The 22,418-nt window shown below is 38.3% G+C and overlaps 1 protein-coding gene across 1 annotated transcript; it reads right to left on the reverse strand.

The window, feature by feature from the left end:
* Positions 1-1,558: 1,558 nt before the first annotated feature.
* On the reverse strand, positions 1,559-17,965 carry LOC137658225 (G1/S-specific cyclin-D3-like). The gene is made up of 3 exons (XM_068392907.1): positions 17,388-17,965; positions 12,997-13,212; positions 1,559-1,794 (listed from the first exon to the last, which is right to left on the reverse strand). Exons 1-3 carry the CDS (start codon positions 17,595-17,597, stop codon positions 1,603-1,605), a joined length of 618 nt encoding a protein of 205 aa, XP_068249008.1. The 5' UTR covers positions 17,598-17,965; the 3' UTR covers positions 1,559-1,602.
* Positions 17,966-22,418: the final 4,453 nt, after the last annotated feature.

The raw sequence follows: 22,418 nt of genomic DNA on the forward strand, positions 1-22,418 counted from the left end.
TTACGTCCGACGGCGAATGATTCGAAAGGGGAAAATCCTACTACGAGATGCACTGGAAGTTATGGAAAGGCAACTTGAACTGGGTCACGATGATGTTGTAATAGGGAAATATCAGTCGAGGACATTGGCTAATCGATCTGATGGAGTTGCTATTTCTAATACTATTCTCATTTCGGTGGCAGGATATAAAATGATGTTGCACGCAGATTAACCATAATATTGAAAAAAAATGCATATCTAATTATTATTATTATTATCACTTGCTAAACTACAACCCTAGTTGGAAAAGCAGAGGCTACAAAACCCAAGGGCCCCAAGAGGGAAAATAGCCCAGTGAGGAAAGGAAATAAGGAAAAACTACAGAGAAGTTTAAGAACAATAATAACATTAAAATAAATTTTTCATATATAAACTATAAAAAATTGAAAATAACATGGATAAACAAATCAAAATATAGAACAAAACATCTACAGTATATAGTAAACATATCGCTAAAAGTACACTAAAACCTATGGAAACACGACCCTCAAACTATACTCTGCATCACAGGGGGCTAGGTAATACTGGATAGTGGCATGGGAGGGATGGTACACCTACCAGACTACTATTGAATAGATCCACGTGCGAGGAGAGGCAGGGGGGGGGGGGGGGCATAGGGGGACGGGAGGGGACACAGACGTCCTGGTCCGTGATGAGCATTGCCTAATAATATCTAGGGGAGGTGTGGTGAGGTGGGCCAGGGGGAGGGGGGCAACAAAACCAGGGGTCCCTTGACAAACCAGCCACCAGATAAACTCTAAAATCTCAACAGCTGTCCTCGCTTTGTTTATTGTATGTACAGGGGGGGGGGGGTACTTGAAACAGTGGCTGATCAGTGTAATAAAATGAGATAACACTCTTAATCTGACTGATGATGTCTACTGCATAAACTATGCGCGTACTTACGCACCGACCCCCAAAATGATTAAATTGGTATGAAATTCGGAAAGTGATGTCAACTGTATAAACTATATGCTTATTTACGCATTGTCCCACACAATGATTAAATTATTATGAAATTCGGAAAGTAATGATCTGCTGTAGAAACAATATACGTATTTACCATTGTTCCCCAATGATCAAATTATAACACTCGGAAGGTATTTCCGGTTAGACTACGGGAAAGTAAATAGATCAAACGAGATGGTAAAGGCACCAAACTACGCAAATTTAACTTACATTACGCAGCAACACCTGACGCATGAAAACAGCTGAATAAGACTGGAAATACCAACTGGAACGACGATGATCAAAAGTGCTCTGTTTGCAAAAGTATGTGGGTTTAACGCACCGACATCATTTTACTGAGAATTTGACATAAATCTGGAGACAAAATCAACCTCGAGAGTCATATGCATGAATGTGAATGGGCTGACATCAGTTAAAAGCCCTCAAAAAAAAATTGACATATATCTCCAGAAAATGTACTGAACCCACATACTGATGTTAACATCCTGTATCTCAATGGCAGTGCTTTGGCAACCGATCTGGCGTTTGTTTACATTATGTGTCTTAACTGGAGTGCTTTGGCGACCTCCCTGAGGAGGTCCTTTAAAGTCTTAGCTAAGGTGGGCGTTTCTGCATTTGGTACTTACCGGTGGCGGCCAGGGCGACGAAGACAGTGGCGTGTCTCTTGACGGTGGGCTCCCTGCCTATTCTGGAGGGTAGCCTCCGCAGCAGGTGGTCCATGAAGTCACCCGCCGTCACCGGAGATAGGTCCCAGCCAAGCTTCGACACAAGCAGTAACTCCCAACGCTGTGGGGGAAAAGATAAAGGAGAAACGTGTTAAATAAAGGTGTCATATTGTCAGAGATATTATTATTATTCTCATTATTGTTATTAGTCAAGCTACAACCCTAGTTTAAAAAACAAGACACTATAAGCCCAAGGGTTCCAACGCTATTATTGTTATTATTTTCTAAACTACAAACCTAGTTGGAAAAGCAGGATGTTATAAGGCCAAGGGTTCCAAAAGGGAAAAATAGCCCAGTGAGGAAAGGAAATAAGGAAATAAAAACAATATGATAATCAACAATTAATAAAATATTTCAAAAACAGTAAGATAAAAAGATATATCATATAAACTATAAAGACTTATGTGATGACTGATAAAAAAATTAAATGATAAAAGACAACTCAAAGCTCCCCAAGACTTAATGAAGCCCTGGGAAGCCAAAGAAAACCATAGAATCTATTGAAAGGCTGATTCAAAATACATAATAATGAGCCGAACTAATAATAATAATAGTGAAAGGCTCGCCTAGGCCTCATAATATATTCAATAGGCCATTAGGCCTTCCATCCCCAACAAAAAGCATTACTAATCGACCCAGAAGAACTTTTCCTTGAGAGATTCTTGGCGACAGATATGGGATATTTCACCACACGTCCGACGTCATAGGCCGTTCAACTCAGTGTCAAACCATAGAAATAAGATTTGGAAAAAAAAATTAGCTGCCTAGGCCTAAAAATTTTGTTGGCCAGATCGAATGGGGGCCAAACCAATTGAGGCCACTGGGACAAGGGCCTCAAACACCGGTCTCTCTCTCTCTCTCTCTCTCTCTCTCTCTCTCAAAGGGAGGGAAAAAGAGTAAAAGCATACAGAGGGGAGGAGAAAGGGTCAGATAGTCGAGCAAGGAGCTGCTGCTGTTATTATTGTTATTTTTTTTTATTTCGGTCATACGCTGCCACCTGCGTCCAATCGGCCTCTATAACTCTTACAGCTATCACTATTACCATTAGGACCAAGTACAAGTAATCACTTTGGACGCTTGGGGAAAAAATATAAGTGGCGTAGCACTTATCAATGGTTTACTTTTAATTGGTTGATTAAATTCAGAGGATCTCATTAGAGGACCATTAAATGCTGCGTCACACAGTGGCGCATAGAAATCTTTTTAAGTTTATTAGTAATTCAATAGGACCCCCAAAATTGAAATATTAAAACAAAATCTTTCAAGGGATAATTTCTATAACTCAAAAAGACCACTAAAATAAGTTTTCTTAAAACTTTAAAAACGTTTAAGGGATATGCTTTTTATAACTCAATATGACCCCTAAATAGCGGCTTTCTCAAAATTTCAAAAACTTTCGACGGATGTTTGTTGATAACTCAATGAGACCCCTAAAATATGTTTTTTCTTAAAACGTCAAAAACGGGATATATATTCATAGAAGCTAAATGATACCAAACGGGGTATATATGTTTTTTTTTTATATGACCAAGATTTAAAAATAAGAATGAATGAATGCTTTGAAGTTTTCTGAAAAAATATTTTTGAGCCTGAAGAACATTCTAAATAACTAAAAATGGAACCAATATATGTTTTAATGTGATCAAAAGATTCAGAAACAATAAAAAAGCAATAAGGCTTTTTTTCATTAACATCATGGGAACTAGCGCCCAAATTCTATTGAAAATTTAGGCCTGGGAGGCCTATGCACCGACATATGCGAGAAAAACCACCCTATCTTATTTATAGCATTTTAACGAGCTCTTAAAAGCAAGCCTTTGCCAAATCACCTTTTCGCAAAAACATTTTTGCGCTTAATAACTTCCGCGACCACCGGGTCCATATGTTGCCAGTATCCGGCTAAAACTGACGCGAGGACAAATTAATTTTTGATCGTAGGCCTAAATTCTAAAAGCCGTCCACGCCTTCAGGAACTCGGGAGGGACTTGCAAACGCTTTCATTAACGAAGGACCCAACATACTACACATCACTTTTGGAGCCCTTGGGCTCATAGCATCCTGTTTTACAAAAAGAATAGGCCACAGGTTGGATTACATGAACAGCTGACCCCAGGCGAGGTGAACCAACATAAAGGTCAGGTTAGGTCATTTGTTAGGCCAGGTGGCATGCCCCGTTGTTTTCATTGGGGGAGGGGGGAGGTCAGGGTAGGTGGTAGTGGAGGAGTAAAGTTCGATTACTGTATTGCCTATGACCAAAAGGGGATTGTTTTGACTTAATGTAATTAGTTTGGAGGGTCTCATTCCAAAACTGACTATTAATTATATTAATTACATTATTACCTTTAGTTTCATGGTTCCTCATCTCAAAACTGACTATTCTATCTTAATTCTCTTCCTTTTGTCTTGTTAAAATTTTTAGTTTATATGAGATATCTATTTTAATCTTGTTGTTCTTCTTAAAATAATTTATTTTACTTTGCTTCCTTTTCTCACTGGGCTATTTTCCCCGTTGGAGTCCCTGGTCTTAATGCATCCTGTTTTTCCAACTAAGGGTGTAGCTTAGCAAGTAATAATAAAAATAATAATGTCATTAAAATTCAGTCTGATGGTACCTCATCTCAAAACTGACTTGATTAATTATATAAAAACCTTTGAAAATGGTATTCCGTCTTAATGAATGTTGCTGAATAATAAAAATAGCATTCTAATCTTAATAAATGTTGCTGTATAATGTTCTTATTATTTAAAGAGGGAAATTTCTATAGACTATTTTAATAATTCAAAGCTTGCAATCTATTTTGTATGAAATGCTATATATCCATCCAAACGTTTAAAATTAGAACATCTATCTGTAACTTTGTTGCTAAATACTACTGTATCTTTTTTACAGATGATATTCTCTTCTTAATAGTTCAGCTGTTTAAATGATGTATTTTAATCTTGAATAAGAAATACAACGCAGAATCTTTTAGAACATTCTTCCTCACTGATGTATACGCAAAATAAATTTAGCCTCAGAACGCTCTTATCCCAAACCATTTCTACAATGTCTACAAAAGTACCCGAGGCCGAACTGTCGTCATTGCCATACCAATCTTATTAACATGCCATTAAAGAGACTTCCATTGCCAGATTTCCATCTAGACTTGCATATCTTGAGCCTTAAAAGTCTTATAAAAAAAGACCTTTTACCTAGACCAGGAGGTTCATGGACGTCCCTATGGTTAGAACCGATATATATTTTTTTCTTCCTTTTCCCCTCCAGAGGACTTGCAAGGACAAATGGATTCTGACAAACATTAGCATAACGGTACGCTAAGCCTTCTAAAAGTCCCGAGGAGGAGAGGCATGACCCCTGTGTACGCCTGCAGAGAGACCGAATTGGATCCAATGTTCGCTTCAGATGGAGATGGAAAATGAATAGATGGAATTGAGGATGATTATTCAGCCGAAGGTCTATAGTGGGAGTGGTCCTCCTCCTCCTGCTGCAGGCCCCTAAGTCGTCTCCTCCTGCTGCAATGTGATGACGACACTCTGAATGCTAAAGAGACTTCTGTTCCCATTCACGTAGACATGCAACACTCTCCCCCCTTCTACATTCGGCCATTTTCCCCTACGAACTAAAAGCCTCTCATTCATCCATCTACACTTGTCAGAATCTCATGGGTGAACTCAGCCTCCCCTTCGTTGCAATTTCTCACGATGCTGTGATAAGATACTGAACATCTCCAGCCCCCGCTCTCTTCTGTCGTCTCTTGGATTTAAAAAAAAAAGCATATCTTGAACGTTTTCACGTTTTAAGAAAAACTATCTTTAGGGGTCCTATCGAGTTATAAAAACATATACCTTGAACGTTTTTATTATCTTAAGAAAAACTTCTATTTCTATGGCACCACGATGTAAGAAGCCCTCCGATCTTCCACTTGGCGCCAGCCAAATGGAAAGATGGTGCCAAAAACAGCGTCAAATGAGGCAAGTTCAAAAGGTGCGGAAAAACGAAAAATAAAAATCTCAATTTACGTCGACAACAGAGGCTTCGTTTACGAACCCCTTGCCGTTCCAATCAGCTTCGAAAACATTGGTCCTGCCGAGGACTGCCTAGGGACGTAAATACCTGGTTTGAAGGGGTTTTCCCCTCTACGTAAACTCTACAATGAATGAGCAACTCAGAGAGAGAGAGAGAGAGAGAGAGAGAGAGAGAGAGAGAGTCTTCCTCACCTTATTTATGGAAGGTGGGGTACCGATTACCGATAAGACAACACAAGACTTTCGGGATCATCTCCAGCTACTAGCGGCAAGAATCTTAACTAAAAAAAAAAAAAAAACACAGCCATCCGATTCCGACAGCACTGACTTCGACCCCACAACCTCCAACCTTCCCGCAACATCAAGAGCTGCATACCCGGGGAGGGAGACGGAACACAAATAATTCGAAGGGGCATTCAATAAATGCCAATTAATACCCTCGGCGGATTAGAGGATCCAAAGGCGTCGCTTCCTTGAAGGAAGCGATATTGTTTGGGGGTCAAAAGTCGGCCGTCTTTGAAGTGAAGCCGTAGCCATTACGGGATGATTGGCTCTCGCCGGGACGCATCTAAATGGTAAACATTAGCGATGGAATAGTTGGTTACACAATGGGACGTCAGGTCGAGACCGCCAGACGTTACGTTCGTCTTGCAGAGGGAGAGATGATGCAGGAGAATATCCTTTAAATGATGTAGATTTAATTGAATTATTAATCGGAATTCTAACGTTAGATTAAGGAAAGTTGATGAAGGAGAGACTCCTTTAAATGATGTAGATTTAATTGAATTATTAATCGGAATATTAACGGTAAATTAAGGAAAGATGATGAAAGAGACTCCTTTAAATTAAGTAATTTAATTGATATATTAATAAGGATCTTAACCCGAGAATAAATCAAAGTAAAGATAAGATGAATAATAGAATAAGAATATAATGCTATGTGAGAGAGAGAGAGAGAGAGAGAGAGAGAGAGAGAGAGAGCCTTTACCGCCTCATTTCCCGCTTGAGTGACATTCCCACGTAATCCGAACCCATGCCTACACATGAGAAAAATAAATAACTACGTAAATTACGGGGATGAGTATATGCGTATCTGGTTGGAAAGTCGAGATTACAGCATGTGCGTATATGGTTGGAATGTTGGGATTGGAGTATGCACATATAAGGTTGGAAAGTCGAGATTACAGTATGTGCGTATAAGGTAGGAAAGTCGAGATTACAGTATGTGCGTAAATGGTTGGAACGTTGGGATTAGAGTATGTGCGTATAAGATTTGAAAGTCGAGATTACAGTATGTGCGTACAATGTTGGAAAGTCGAGATTACAGTAGGTGCGTATAAGGTTGGAATGTTGGGATAAGAGTATGTGCGTATAGCCTATGTCTGGTAAGTCGAGATTGGAGAGATGTGCGTATAAGCCTATGCCTGGTAAAGTCGAGATTGGAGAGATGTATGTGCGTATATGGTTGGTAAGTCGAGATCAGAGTATGTGCGTATATGGTTGGAAAGTCGATATAAGAGTATTGTATATACGTATATGATGTGAAAGTCGGGAACATAATCTTAAACGTAAAAACCCGTTTTGTATCTAGATGCGTATGTCTACATTCTAACATACATACATGAGTATATGAGCGTAAACCCGGGAGAACGAAATTAATTAATTAAAAAACCCGGTTAAGGACATAAACTAATATAACCGAACATGCACACCCATATAAGTACATAATTTCTGACATAAGGCCATCTAACAACCCACACTCCCTCTCTACTCACGCACGCGAAGCACTACACCCTCGCAACATCAATTGCAAGTTGCAAGGCCGTCTGACCCCAGACGTATGAAGGAAGAGAGTGGGTTGACTTGTTCTACTGTTGATTTTCTCCTCTCAGATCCTCGCAAGAATGCGTTCGAATCCTGGCCAGGGGTGGAGGCATGGTCTCGTGTGAATATATATATATATATATATATATATTAATGATTAGATGTCAGGATAAAACTTTAAATCATTCATTCATTGTGAGAGAGAGAGAGAGATACGTATAAATACTTATGCAATCAAAATCGACAAGAGATAAGAAAATGTACCAAGAATCGTATACAAAGTATGCAATTAAAATTGACCTGACCTTATCGAGGATAAAACAACCACTTCCCTCAATAAATATACGAGGTAATCCATCTCCACACCCCCTCCCCCTCTCGGGATACGAAACCATTTAATAAAAGATAAAACAATTCTCGAGTCTTAGTCATACATGTAGCTATATGCCACGTGTTCACGCATCCTCAAACTATGCATTTAAGTGACTGCTCGCGATATTATTATCCTCTTAGACCTGAGAGAGAGAGAGAGAGAGAGAGAGAGAGAGAGAGAGAGAGAGAGAGAGAGAGAGAGAGAGATGCTAAGGAGGTCGGTACTTTTTCGTGATAGAATTTAACTTCGAAATTAAAAAAGGGAAATGATATTTTTGAGAGATATGGCAAGATGGCACGCAAAGATGATTATGATCGGTACGAGAATTTTTGAGGTTGGTATGATCTTCTTTGTTTAGATATGGAGGAAATTGATTAATTTGGGTACGATGATTTTTTGTGTGAATGGGGAGTTCTTAATGAGAACAAATTCCAAGGCAATGAGAGAGAGAGAGAGAGAGAGAGAGAGAGAGAGAGAGTGTCTTCCATTTGACGAATGGTAGGAATTACTCCCTCCTGTCACCCCAACACCCGAACCATAATCCCCTGACATTCTCTGCTATTATGTCGGCCTTCTCTCTTTAGCCTCTGTAGGAGGAGCTGGGGGATTGGCTTAAGAACATTCCCCTATCCCCCTTAAGGCTCATTCCCCTCCCCACGCCCTCCTCTCACCCCCCCCCCCACACGTTCCAAGCGATATGCTGATATAGAGATTCAACAAACAAGAAATGCAGATTTTCTAGTTCACTGCAGGGCAAAGGCCTCAGACATGCCCGAGGTCTGGCCAAGTTACAAGCGATATAGAGTTCAACAAACAACAAATGCATGTTTCTAGTTCAAAGGCATCAGACATGTCAGGGATATTAACTATTTTCATCACCACGCTGGCCACTGCGGATTGGTGATGGTGGGTGACTTTAGTTTGATCGCTCACAGCAAACCAATCTAGTATGGGTGGCCTGGACTAGTACATATTTGCCAGTCATGACATATACAAACCTTTCACCACGTTAAGGTATCTACACTCAGAACATAAAAACTATTTCAAATGTACCAATTACGGTATAAAACAAATTAATTAAAGTATTTTAATGACGTGCACATATAAATTAATCACCATGGCATAAAAAACCCACACAATTTACCTCTGTACAGTTATCCTCAAACTACCTTCAATTACTGGTTTTGATATCAGCGGTGGCTTACAAATCCTAGGCCTAGTGATCCGCACGGCCAAATGGGCTGTCAGAAAACCGTATCCCAAAATTACGAACTGTGACAGAGAAATGACATATCGACTATGACACTACGTAACCGTCGTTGAAGAAAATACATCTTCATAGACGACTAAATCACTACGTCAGGTAACATAAATAAATATAAAGGTAGGTCTACTGATGGTAAAATTCAGTGTATTGGCAGGTTTGATTTCGAAGACATTATTGTTTAGGACATTTAAACAAAGGCCTGCCTTTCTGGGGACATTTTCCTGGGTGGGAGGGGGGAGGGGTTGTTGTTGAGGGGGCTAATAGTTCCAAAAATAAGGACAGCTATCCCTGCGGTATGGTCTCAAGACGACCAAGTTTCCGGATATATGAACATTATAATCCACCCTCTTGGCCTCAAACATCGAAAGGAAAAACCGTCAGGTTCCCCAGTGACTTCCTCTGAGAGAGAGAGAGAGAGAGAGAGAGAGAGAGAGAGAGAGAGAGAGAGATCACTGGTTCAAGACAAAAGCACCCCATCATAATTTCTTCTCTCATTCTTTGGCCGTCAATAAATTGTGCACCAGATTGGTTTTTGCGACAGTTAAGTGTCCCCTTTTCCTCCGGCGGGAAATAACGAGCCAGTGGCACCCACCGGAAATCGGCAGTGTCAGTTACCGGGCCATGTAAATCCCGGTCCGAGGGCACAAAAGGCATGTCCTAAATCCTGAATCTTCGACATACCTTGGGCCTATACCAATCATCTACGGGTGATGTCTTTTTTCCCACCGTCCAACGTCTCGGGGGGGAAAAAGTAATGAAAATGAGATATTAAAGACGTATATGGCTTTAGATACAGGAATTATTTCTATTGTTTTCCCCTTTTGTAATATGAATAGATGTTAAGTTATTTTATATGCTTTATTAACCAATTTTCACGTAGTTTATTTATTTCGTTTTTTTTTTATCTCACTAGGCTAATTTATCCTGTTGCAGCCCTTGGACTTATAGCATACTGCTTTTCCACCTAGGGTTGTAGACTATCTAATAACAATTAATGCTTATTCTTTACCTGCAAGCATATGGTAACTATCATCATGAATTAATTCGTAAAAATAGCAATAATTGACGAAAACGACTTCCAATATGAAAATGCAAGGTACGGATTCCTCTCTTATAAAAAAAACTTGACCGTCTCAAGTTGGGTTTACACCGTCGAACGGTTTGTCGAACCTTCTTGTCAAACGGTTCGAAGAGGTGGAGTCAGTCACAAATGCCAACGTAGCCGCGCCCACAAGTCAGGCGATGACAGACTTTCTTCGAACCGTTCGATGAACGTGTTCGACAACCAAATACCCCGTTCACAAGTTCGTAGATCACTTCAAACACTAGTCTACCAAACCTCGTTCGACGCAAGAGCTTATCGGAAATCGATATAAGAGCTCCCCTACTACGTTTTTTTTTCTTTTTTTTTTTGCTGCGTGCAAAGCTATTCGGCGGGAACGGGACACATCGCTTTGTATGTAAACGGCATTGTTATACACATAAAGCTTGCTTTGGCGCGCGAAAACGCACATACACACGCACCCACTGAGCTGGACTCTGCCACTCAGCTGAAATAATCGATAGGCTGTTGTGAGTGCAAGATATCAAATAGGTGTCTTATATAGATATCTTATGGATTTTATATGATTTATAAAATACTATAATTCAGTTTTACTAGGGAGAAGTAGAATGTTTGAAAAAAATATTTAACCCTGAACAAATAGATGAAAACGGACGGTAATTAAGACAGTTTTTCTACTTCAAGTATCAGAAATACAAAAATACACCAGATGACATTTCGTATCTATTTCAGGGTCTAAAAATAGACCAGTGCTAGCCGTAGACAAGCCAAGAATGATGAACATTGATAAACTACGGAAATTAAAGCCGTTTGTATCTGCAAAAATAACAGAACAATAAATCTACGTGCGACTATATAAGTCAAATTGGATCCACGTGTTCGTAATGCTACAAGTCTGCTTTCATTTATTGGGGAGGGGGTAATAAAGACATGGTTCAGGGGAAGACAGGTGACCACCCCCAACCCACCTTTTCAATATCAGCAACTACACATTCTGCTAAACAACTAACTGTTTTAGAAGAAACTGAATTGAAATATTAAAATATTCATCATTATCATCATGACTTCCTGACTCGGCCAATATCATAGCATGTACATAATTATAATTCATTCATTTGACTGAAAGTCAAACCAAAAAAAAAAAATATGGGAGATTACTGTAGGCCTACCAAGTCAATAGGCCGAAGAATACTGCGCAGTAAACCAATAGGCTAAGGTCGTCAAAAATCCTTCACATCCGGAGTCGCCTTTTGAATAGGCCTATAGCGTATGGAAGTCAGGGGGGCTTCAACCCCTACCCCCTTAACAATGACCGCAAGCAAGCAGAGCTATTAAACGATGCTAATTGAAGGTATACAAATGGTAACGCTTTATCTAGGTGTGCGTATATTTACGTAGCTTACGCATGGGTAAACAAGGCTCATATGAGTATAAAATGAAAATCATAAAAAAACCACGAGTTTTAGTAATAGAATTAATATATATAATAAAATCGTCAAACTCCAAAACAGGTAATTACTTAATGTAGTGGAATAATTAACCCTTATAGATGCAGCTGCTCTCTCCCTCTCTCTCTCTCTGCATATGCATGAAGGGAAAAGGAAAAAAAATAGGAAGAAAAGGTGGGAAAACGAAAGGGATAAAAAATCTCTCGAGTAAGAGACACGGCCTATGGTTTTTCCATAGACCTAATGAGGCATGGTATGTAAATTAGACCTCAATATAGACATCATCGTCTCCCCATAGACCTATTTCTCCCACGTCTCTGAGAGAGAGAGAGAGAGAGAGAGAGAGAGAGAGATACATAGGCCTACCCCTTTTCTTCTACACACTCCGTTTATTGTCACACATACATAAGGGCTTTTTTTTAAGTTTATGGCTCAGAGAAGTTCTAATACACACTCCCACCTCATCTAACTTAGCCAGCCAAACCCCCCCCCCACACACACACACATATATATATAAATATATATATATATATATATATATACAGGACCCTCCTTCGTCAGCGCCTCGGACAGGAGACGCTCTCACGTTACTCTCACTTTGTCTACGAGTGACGTGAATGATTGATGAGAGAGAGAGAGAGAGAGAGAGAGAGAGAGAGAGAGTTTCTCAGCATGATAGTAATCTATTCCCACTCATTCATTAAAAAAAAAACTACTTCTGACCCTGGTCTACGCAGCCTATTTTCCGAATGAGATACCACACTGAAGAAAAAAACTACCTTGAAAGCAAATAAAAAAAAATCCTGGGACGAAGATGACGGATAAAAAAAAATGGCCTACACTGTGGTTTACTCATCTTGAAAATCTTAGCAGCTTTCCATGGCTATGAGGTAGGGATTATATATATATATATATATATATATATATATATATATATATATATATATATATATATATATATATATATATATAAAGAAATGGACATGAGCAGGTAACATGAGAATGACAGACAATAAATGGACATTAAGAACAACAGTATGGGTCCCAGCAATTGCAAACTAAGTAGGGAAGGAAGAGAAGACGACGGAGTGATGAACTGAGAAATGTCCGGGTATAAACTGGCCTAGAAAGACCTTAAACAGATGCAGGTGGAAGGACAAGAGAGAGGTCTTTTGTCCTGCAGGGACTAGTGGGATGTGCACACCAACTCCTCGAAAACTCACAAATTTTTAAAAATGTCGAAAATCTACTCCCAATCTTACCTTGATCTCCTCAGCACTGACGGAGTAATCTGTGTAATAAGACATGAGTTCGACGGACAGGGGTCGACACTGCCGCAGCTTCGACGCCAGCAGGAGGCACACGGCTCCCAGCAGCTGAAGCTGGGTCTTCTGCACTACGCAGGTACACAGGAAGCGGTCCAGAAAGTTGATCGCCACGGGGAAAACTTGATCCTCGCAAGCCTGTTCTTCGCACACCTGAGGGTAAAGAAATAGGAGTAAACGTTTAGGTAAGAATGGGGTAAATGACTGGGCAGGTACGAATTCATTCAATATCTTAAAATGCAGGTAGAAGTCTAGGTAGATAAAGGTGTTTGTTATGACCCAACAATAGTAATGCAAGTAAAAGTCTAGTATTGCTATTATTACTAGGTAAGCTACAACCCTAGTTGGAAAAGCAGAACAGTAACATTAAAATAAATATCTTAAATTGCAGGTAAAAGTCTAGGTAGATAAAGGTATTTGTTAGACTCAACAGTGGGAATATAGAAAAAGTCTAGGTAGATAAGGACTTTATTAAATTTACTTATGGAAATGCAGATAAATATCTAGATATATAAATAATTTATCGAGCTCATCTATGGCAATGTAGGTAAGTCTAGGCAGATGAGAAGTATCAATTATCTATCAAACTTCTTCAAGTAGAGATCTAGGTAGATAAGAATTTAAGTAGTCACTTTTATAAGCAGATCAATTCATTTAATTTCTAAGGAAATCCAGTAAAGATCGGTTAATATTAAATACTCAAATAAGGAACTCGTACTTAATGAAAATATTGGAATATCTTCAACAGAAACCATTAGAAATATAACAAATATTAAGCCACAATCTAGTACAAATGAGATTTGTTTCCAATAAGAGCTTTTAAAAAATTGTAAATAACCGTAGCATTAAACTTCAATCTATCATATGCAAAAAATCTACTTAAATCCTTAGATAAACATGAATTGAATTTTACACTAGAATTTGCATAAGCCTAATATATACAAAGGCATTTAAAATAAGCCAAATGTACCCTGATTTCAGACGGCGACAACAAGTAGGCAGCGAGAGAGAAAGTCCACAGAAGGCGAAGGAATCCCAGAATGCCTTTGAAAACAAAACGACAAGATCAATTAACCTATTCTCACACTGATTTAATTACCGTCTCCGTCAGTTATGGTCCGACGAGAGACAGAAGAGCCTCTCTGTGTGGCCATCAGAATGGGTTTTATCTCTCGCGCATCGATAAAAATCCTTAATGAATCGCTTAAATTACGTTATGTAATTGGAGCCAAGACGACATGTGGTAACCAGGTAGGTCACAGGGAGGAGGTAGGGGGTAGAAGAAAAATTCCCATGGTAGTCGGCCTAAGGGCACGTCGTAAACAAAAACTGGACCTATGAGCAACTCAAAATCTGTAGTCATACTTTTGATAAAGAAAAAACCGTAAGATTAATAATCACTCAAAGAATTTTAACTTACATAAGAAGATATATAGACTTTTCAAAGCAACAGGTCGGTCTAACGGGGTTGAAACCACGTGAAACTAGAGGCCGAGAGGACACAGTCGTCTCGCATCCATAGGCCTTTCTTGGGATAGCGGTCCCATTCTGCATGTTTGGGGATAAACCGTCATTATGTGGTTCGAATATCGCCTTTATCGAGTCCAGTACCAAGGATCGTTTTCTTTAAGAATGGCAAGCGAATTTACCTTACGCCTGTCTTGCCTTCAAGCACAGGCCTATGACCTAAATCTTCGAAGGCATTTAAAAAGTACAAGTTGGTGGCCCCGTAGAGGTGTAGAGAAGAATTTGCTGCTGCAGGGATTCAATTTGATAAATGATTGCTTGTTTATGAGCTGGTCATGATAATTCCTCTTGGAAAGAACAAGAAAAAGTGGATGTATATTCATACTCGTATACGCATAGATATACATCGACAGCTAACATATGAATGGACGCATAGGCCTACGCTGAACGTGACAGTTAACACGGCCAGTTACTACTAGCGCAGGAAGTCCGTTCAATGAACGACACCAAACCCAGATTAGTAGCCTACCGCCATTATGACACGACAAATGTTACGAGCCTCCGCCGATACAAGCAGCGTTTTTATAGGCTGTATTCGCACAGAATCGAAGGCAATATCCCTCTTTTGTAATTAGTTCCGACGGCCTTCCTCCCACTAAGAAAGAGGTAGGTAGACCTATTATCCCAGCAACAGTCTCAAGCCCCGACAACGGAAAAACCGTTCGCGCAAACCGGTTGAAGCGAAGCCATAAAACTTCGCGAAGTGATCTTCCACAGGTCCCTTACGCTGTAGAAGGGCGCTACCGCAACCGAAAGCACACGAGGAAAACTGCCCATTGTCGAGGTTCGTAGTAGGCCTAAGGAGAGAGAGAGAGAGAGAGAGAGAGAGAGAGAGAGAGAGTTGACATCCATATGGAACCACATGTGTAAAATAATCCACATCTTGAAGAAATCACAAGATATCTGTATAACATTGATTCTAAGAACGAATACTTAAATACGACCAAGAACTACCAGGAATGACCTACCCCTTCCCCATAACCAGGGTTAGAGACAGAATAAGCAGGGTTCTAAGAATCTGTACTTTTACATAAGGCCAATATCTACAAGGACCGTCCTCCCCATAAACAGGGAAGGGGGGTTATGGGCAGATTTTGCAGGATGTGGTGCTGACCAGCGGTCGGGACAATTAATGTATGGTCACCTCCTGGTGTGGCAGCCCTTCTGGTATCTGGCAAAATAGAATACCCTCCCGAAGGGGGACATTTGACCTATACACAGCTATTCTTGTCAAGGTAATGCAGTCATAATTTAAATTGCAACTATCTTCGCGGTCGGTGTACCAGGAAAATGTCTACTACAAGTATAACATGAGAGAGAGAGAGAGAGAGAGAGAGAGAGAGAGAGAGAGAGATTCCTTAGCACTCAATCAGGCTATACCTAGACAACGCGCCAGCGAAAGTCAACACAGGCCTATCCGTGCATAAATCTTTCTTCTGTAAACAGTCTACTCATGACAGCCAGTCCTGCACATTACAACATTGTCAACATAGACACATAATATCATGTGGTAATGCATATTCATGTGTTATAGCAGCCACAATATAGCTAAGAAAGCTATAATCTCCCACTACATGGAAACACCAAATGAAGAGGTCGTAAAAGTATAGACCAACCATAAAAAAAGGACTATCTACAGCCGTGGAAACAAGAGCCTGTCACGTTTACATCTACCCTTATCGCAATTTTAAAGACGGCAGAGTCAGCAGTAAAGGGAAATGGAGTGTCTTATCTCGTCTGCATTGGTCTCCGATAATAACAACGGCGCCGGGGACTATTCATTATCAAGTTTTACCTCATTCATTCGGAGGAGATCGAGTGGCTACGGAAGTCGCCTTATCAGACAGATTAAGTTCGACTTGAGCCCCCGAGTGTATTACAAGCGTTTGCATAAAGAATGCGACTTAAAGAGGAATTACTTGCATAGGTAAATAAGTGTTGGCTAGACTAGTCACTTATAAAGATTTGGCGTCTATAAGTCTAACTACTTTCTTTTTTTTTGGAGAATTTGTTCATGTTAAGTTTATAATTAATACAATATTCCCCTGATACTAAACATACTCTATACATAATTACTTGAAATAAAAAAAAAATACTTAAAATCCTTCCTTAGAAAATGAAAAATACAGTACATGATTATGTAAGGTGTAAAAATGTTAAATAAATACATAATATAGACAATTATAAGAAATAATAATAACATCTAGCTCGCGGGGTACATTTGTAAACGTAAAACAATTAGTATTTCAAGTAGCCTAATTGTAAATAAAATGAGTTAGAAATAGCTAATCAGTAAAAGATTATAAAAAAAAAACTTGAAATACTTAGTTTAGAATGGTTCTTTTTCTACAGTGGAAATTCTTATATATTACTAAAAATGCAAGATATACATAAAACTTCTATTTTAACATGGAATTTTGTAGATTTTCAATCTTATTTGTAAAATATAGCATTAAACAAAAATTTATGGACCTAGTAATTCGTAAAAAAAAATAATTAAAAATATTTCAAACCAAGTACTTCATAAAAAATCCAGATAATTTAAAATCAAAATTCCAAGATTTATAAGAATTGTCTACTTAAATAAGAAATGTCATTTTTGTATCATAAGTTAAGAACATTTATACAATAAACTTTATTGTATTGTATATAATTGTTAATAATTGATTTAAAATTATGTAAAACTTTTTTTGGTACAGAATAAATACGAAAATAATGTAAATTAATAAAATGTAATTGTATAAAAGATAAAAAAAATTAGCTTTTGCAAAATCGGTTTAGTTCACTTCACATAGGCCTACCTCCATCATCCACTTGGTGACCACCTTCCTCATGTAGGGCTGAATATCAGCCTGAATGTGTAGGAAATAGTCCTGTGCAGGAATGCTGTAGGCCTGCAACTGCAGCAAATTGTCCAAAACTCTGTGATCGTCCAAGAGAGCAGGGTCAGCTTCGGCTATAGGTCCCTCTCCACACGTGGCGGGAGCCTCTGAACAGTACAACTCTTCCATAGTTTTCAAAAAAAAATCCAATTGAATTAATAGAATGTCACTTCAATACACGTCTGGATAAGTCGTCCTTTTCAATTGGACGAAAATTCATAGAGGGAAATTTCAAGTCACTAATATTTTTTTTTCGGGAAAATCACACTAAAAGTCAAATTTGTGTTAGTTTAAATGCAGTCCCCACGTGTTTCGCGTCACAATTCACACTCGGTAAAGGTTGTCAAGTCACTTCGAAAGCAATGGGCTCTTTACAGTGCTTGGAACCCAAGTTGAGAAGGCAGGTCAAAGTTCGTTCAAGTTTGCGCAGAGCAAGAGGAATGCACGACTACTCTCCTCCTCTCCCAAGCGCTGACTGACTTGGTACTGACTGATTCTGTTCTCATCTAGACCGGCCGGCTTACCAGCTGTTCTCTCAGTCTCACAGACTCACTTCGAGTTGCCAGATAGCATATTATTATTCTCTCGCTTATATTTATTGAATTCAAAATCATTTATATAAATCATATCTAGTAATTTCTTGATATATTAATATATTTACATTTAAAATACAAAAGTGAAACAATTATTTACTTTTCGTCATCTTTTCTCGGTATCACGGGATAGAACACGAGGTTATATCAGCTGCCAAAATTTATTGCCATTATTCAATTCATTGGACTTCGGCTACATGGGAAATGTAAAAAGGATTCTCTTACACAGAGCTTTTCATCTTTCGCCATATTAATCAATTTCTCAGTCATACATTATGACATCGAGAGAGAGAGAGAGAGAGAGAGAGAGAGAGAGAGAGAGAGAGAGAGAGGAGAGAGAGAGAGAGAGAGAGATGCTAGGCATACTCACCCTGGAGGATTTAAACCAAGAAAAATTTTCCTACGAGTATTTTCGAGGACAATTTGAATTCCAATTATAAATTTGGGTATCAGAGCATTACTGTTAAAAACAGTAATGCTCTGATACCCATTACTATTACCCTGGCAATAGTACCCACGCGTAGTAATTCGCATCACCGAACTGGGTCTACGTCTGATTTCGACATTTTAAAGTTCGTGTAGTTTCCGAGAAAACCCGAGAGCATCTTAGACCGACACTTTTCGCCTTAAGTACGGATGGAATAAGGCCGGGAGTCGAATGCACGTCTTTGTTGTCATCGGAGTACCACATGGCTGCTTAGCGACGAGTGGTTCTGCCCGTCTCTATGCTCGAGGGCTGTAAGGCTAAGAGTCGAATGCGCCGGTTGGACCGCGTGGGTTCACCGGATGTCAATAAAGGTCAGAAATCCTCACAGCGGCAGCAGCCCTTGGACGCTGGTACTACTACTGCTGGTGTTGGCTGGTCGACAGGAGAAATGAAGTATTTTATGTTCGTCCCAAGTAGTGTACTGTCATGTTTCGTCACACTGCGTACTTTCTCTTTGGCGTGTTATAATTGATTGTGCATTTGCTTGTGTGTATTGAGAGAGAGAGAGAGAGAGAGAGAGAGAGAGAGAGAGAGAGAGAGAGAGAGAGAGGCTAGTACCTTTTAAAAGATACATCTGTTAAAATAGGCGTAACTAATTATAAACGTGTTATATATGTATGTATGCACGCATGTATGTATCCTATGACAGTAGTTTACCATTTCACACGTTACAATCTTTCACGTTGTGCAAGACGACTAGGACAACATGCGTTGAAATACTCTACGGCATTCAAACGCTACATTTCAATATCCCGTTTTCTAATTGTCATGGGAAACTATTTTTTTTTCTTAAAAATAAATATTTAACAAGATTTTAGGTGGGTCGTAGAAGTTATCGGTGTGGTCATAATATTTGAACTGCTATGAAAGGAAACAGTTTATTATTTCATTCAATAATAATAATAATAATATAATTTAAATTTCCAAGTGTCTAGACTCTAGATAGAATTCATGCTGAATTGTATTGTCTACTATTTTGACTCTCTCTCTCTCTCTCTCTCTCTCTCTCTCTCTCTCTCTCTCTCTCTCTCTCTCTCTCTTGTATATATATATATATATATATATATATATATATGTGTGTGTGTGTGTGTGTGTGTGTGTGTGTGTTTGTGTGCATCTATATGTATACGTATATATAAACATACACACACACACACACACACACATATATATATATATATATATATATATATATATATATATATATATAGAGAGAGAGAGAGAGAGAGAGAGAGAGAGAGAGAGAGAGAGAGAGAGAGAGAGAGATTCGGTCATCCCTTTTATCGTCATGCTAAAGCATATAAATCTCCCAACCCAACCGTCCATAACTAAACAAGAAAAAATGTTACCTGATAAAAAAAAGATACGAAAATTAAAAAAAAAAAAAATAGTAAAAATAATTCCACTAAGAGATAAGTTTGAGGTAAAGTGAAGGAAAAAATAATCGCTCCTCGAACGTGACATATTTATCGTCTTCCACGTGGGCCACCGTAGGGTTTTCGGGTGTAGGGATGCATATAGGCTTACGAGATGGGCAGCATAGGAGAGAATCCGAGAGATCTTGTTATTCAGCGCATGCGTGGAATGGTGGGCGCTGGCAACGTGGTTTTTGTTCGATAGCTTAGGACTGTTTCGTGTATATTAATTATTATTATTATTATTATTATTATTATTATTATTATTATTAATTCATAATTCTTTTATTGTTAGGATTATCATTATTATTCCAGGAACCTATGAAAAGTAACAGAAATATATATATATATATATATATATATATATATATATATATATATATATATATATATATATATACATATATATATATATATATATATATATATATATATTAATATCATTATCAATTTATTATTATTGTTTTTATTATTATGTTTATCATTACTATTCCAGGAACCTGTGAAAAGTAACACATACACACAAACACACACACACACACACACACACACACACACATATATATATATATATATATATATATATGTGTGTGTGTGTGTGTGTGTATGTGTTACTTTTCACAGGTTCCTGGAATATATATATATATATATATATATATATATATATATATATATATATATATATATATATACAAACAACCTAAAGGAACCTCCACTAGAAACCCAAAAAAGTGAACTCCAAAACAACTAGAAAAAAGTGCATCCTTAAGCGTGCCTACAAAATGAACCCATGAAAAGAACCCAGTAAAGACAGTCCAGAACCAAACCCCAAAATAAGATCCCCCTAATACATACCTACAAAATGAACCCAGCAATGGCATTCCAAAATCAAACCCTAAATAAGAACCCACAAAAGAACCTACAAAATGAACTCCCAAAAAGAACCCAGAGAAGACAGCCCAGAATCAAACCGTAAATGAGACTAGAAAAAAACCTATCCGCAAAATGAACACCTAAAACACACTGATACAGAAGGCAGCCCTGAATCAAACCCTAAATAAGAACCCTAAAAAAAAAGGTACCAACAAAAATGAACCTATACGTGAATCCTTGAATAAGAACACCAAAACGAACCTACAAAATGAATCCCTTAAAACAACCCAGAAAAGGCCGTCCAGAATCAAACCCTACAATAATAAGAACCCTAAAAATTAACCCAAAAAGGAACTCCAAAATGAACCCTTAAAAAGAACTCGGAGAAGAGAGCCTAGAATCAAATCCCATATAAGAACTGAGAAAGGAACGCTTGGAATGTCGGCAACAAAATGATTATGATTTCTCTGTATCTGGATGAATCACCGTGGAGATGATTCATCGCCCAGAGAGGAAATCATCGCCTGAAAACAGCGATGTTCAAATTAGCATAAAGTGGGAGAGATTAGCAAAGATGGAGAAGGACTGGCTGGCAGATTCGAATTCTCGAGTGAAGCGAATATTCGTTTGGAACAGCATTCTTTAGCTGAGAGAATTTTCCTTTGTAAGAACTATTACACAAACAACTGTTAGAATAATAATAACAACAATTATATTTACAGAAATACAATTTCATCTATTCCTGTATGCCTCCAGTTGCAAATGTTTGGATGAATTAATGACATCACTTGTTTACGCCAATTTGAGGCAATAAAGTGATTACGTCAGAAGCATTTCACGGAATTGGAAAAGTTTTGCGATTTGAAGTTTTTTTCGTGCAAGTAATACACGCACATACAGCATATATATATATATATATATATATATATATATATATATATATATATATATATATATATATATATATATATATGCTGTATATTCTTGTCAACTCACGATTACACATATACACACATTCGGCACCGAGTCCCTACATTTATGTATACTTGTGTAAACGAGAAAACAAGAGTTGTCTGCCTTGTGGCATATTTGACATATAAATATTTTGATACAATTGCAAATACTGTATATGAAAGTGGTTTGTTCATGTAGAAAGAACTGAAGAAAGTAAATTTTCAAAGAGGGTGAATAACCTATTCGAGACGGTGCGTAACGTCCTGGGCGTATTAGATCCTCCTTTATATTTCCTTGATTTTGACGTTATTTATGATAACGAATTCAAACATTCAAAACTTGTTATAGATAAGTACATTATTCAATTTCAAAATCAAATATCCATGGCATCACAAACACGTTAGCTCATTATCATCATCATCATCATCTCATTCTACGTCTATTGACGCAAAGAGCTTCAGTTAGATTTCGTCAGTCGTCTCTATCTTGAACTTTTAAATCAATACCTCTCCACTCATCATCTCCTACTTCACGCTTCATAGTCCTCAGCCATGTAGACCTGGGTCTTCCAACTCTTCTAGTGCCTTGTGGAGCTAAACTGAAAGTTTGGTGAACTAATCTCTCTTGG

Source organism: Palaemon carinicauda, chromosome 19 (assembly GCF_036898095.1).
Source record: "Palaemon carinicauda isolate YSFRI2023 chromosome 19, ASM3689809v2, whole genome shotgun sequence".
Taxonomy (NCBI): domain Eukaryota; kingdom Metazoa; phylum Arthropoda; class Malacostraca; order Decapoda; family Palaemonidae; genus Palaemon; species Palaemon carinicauda.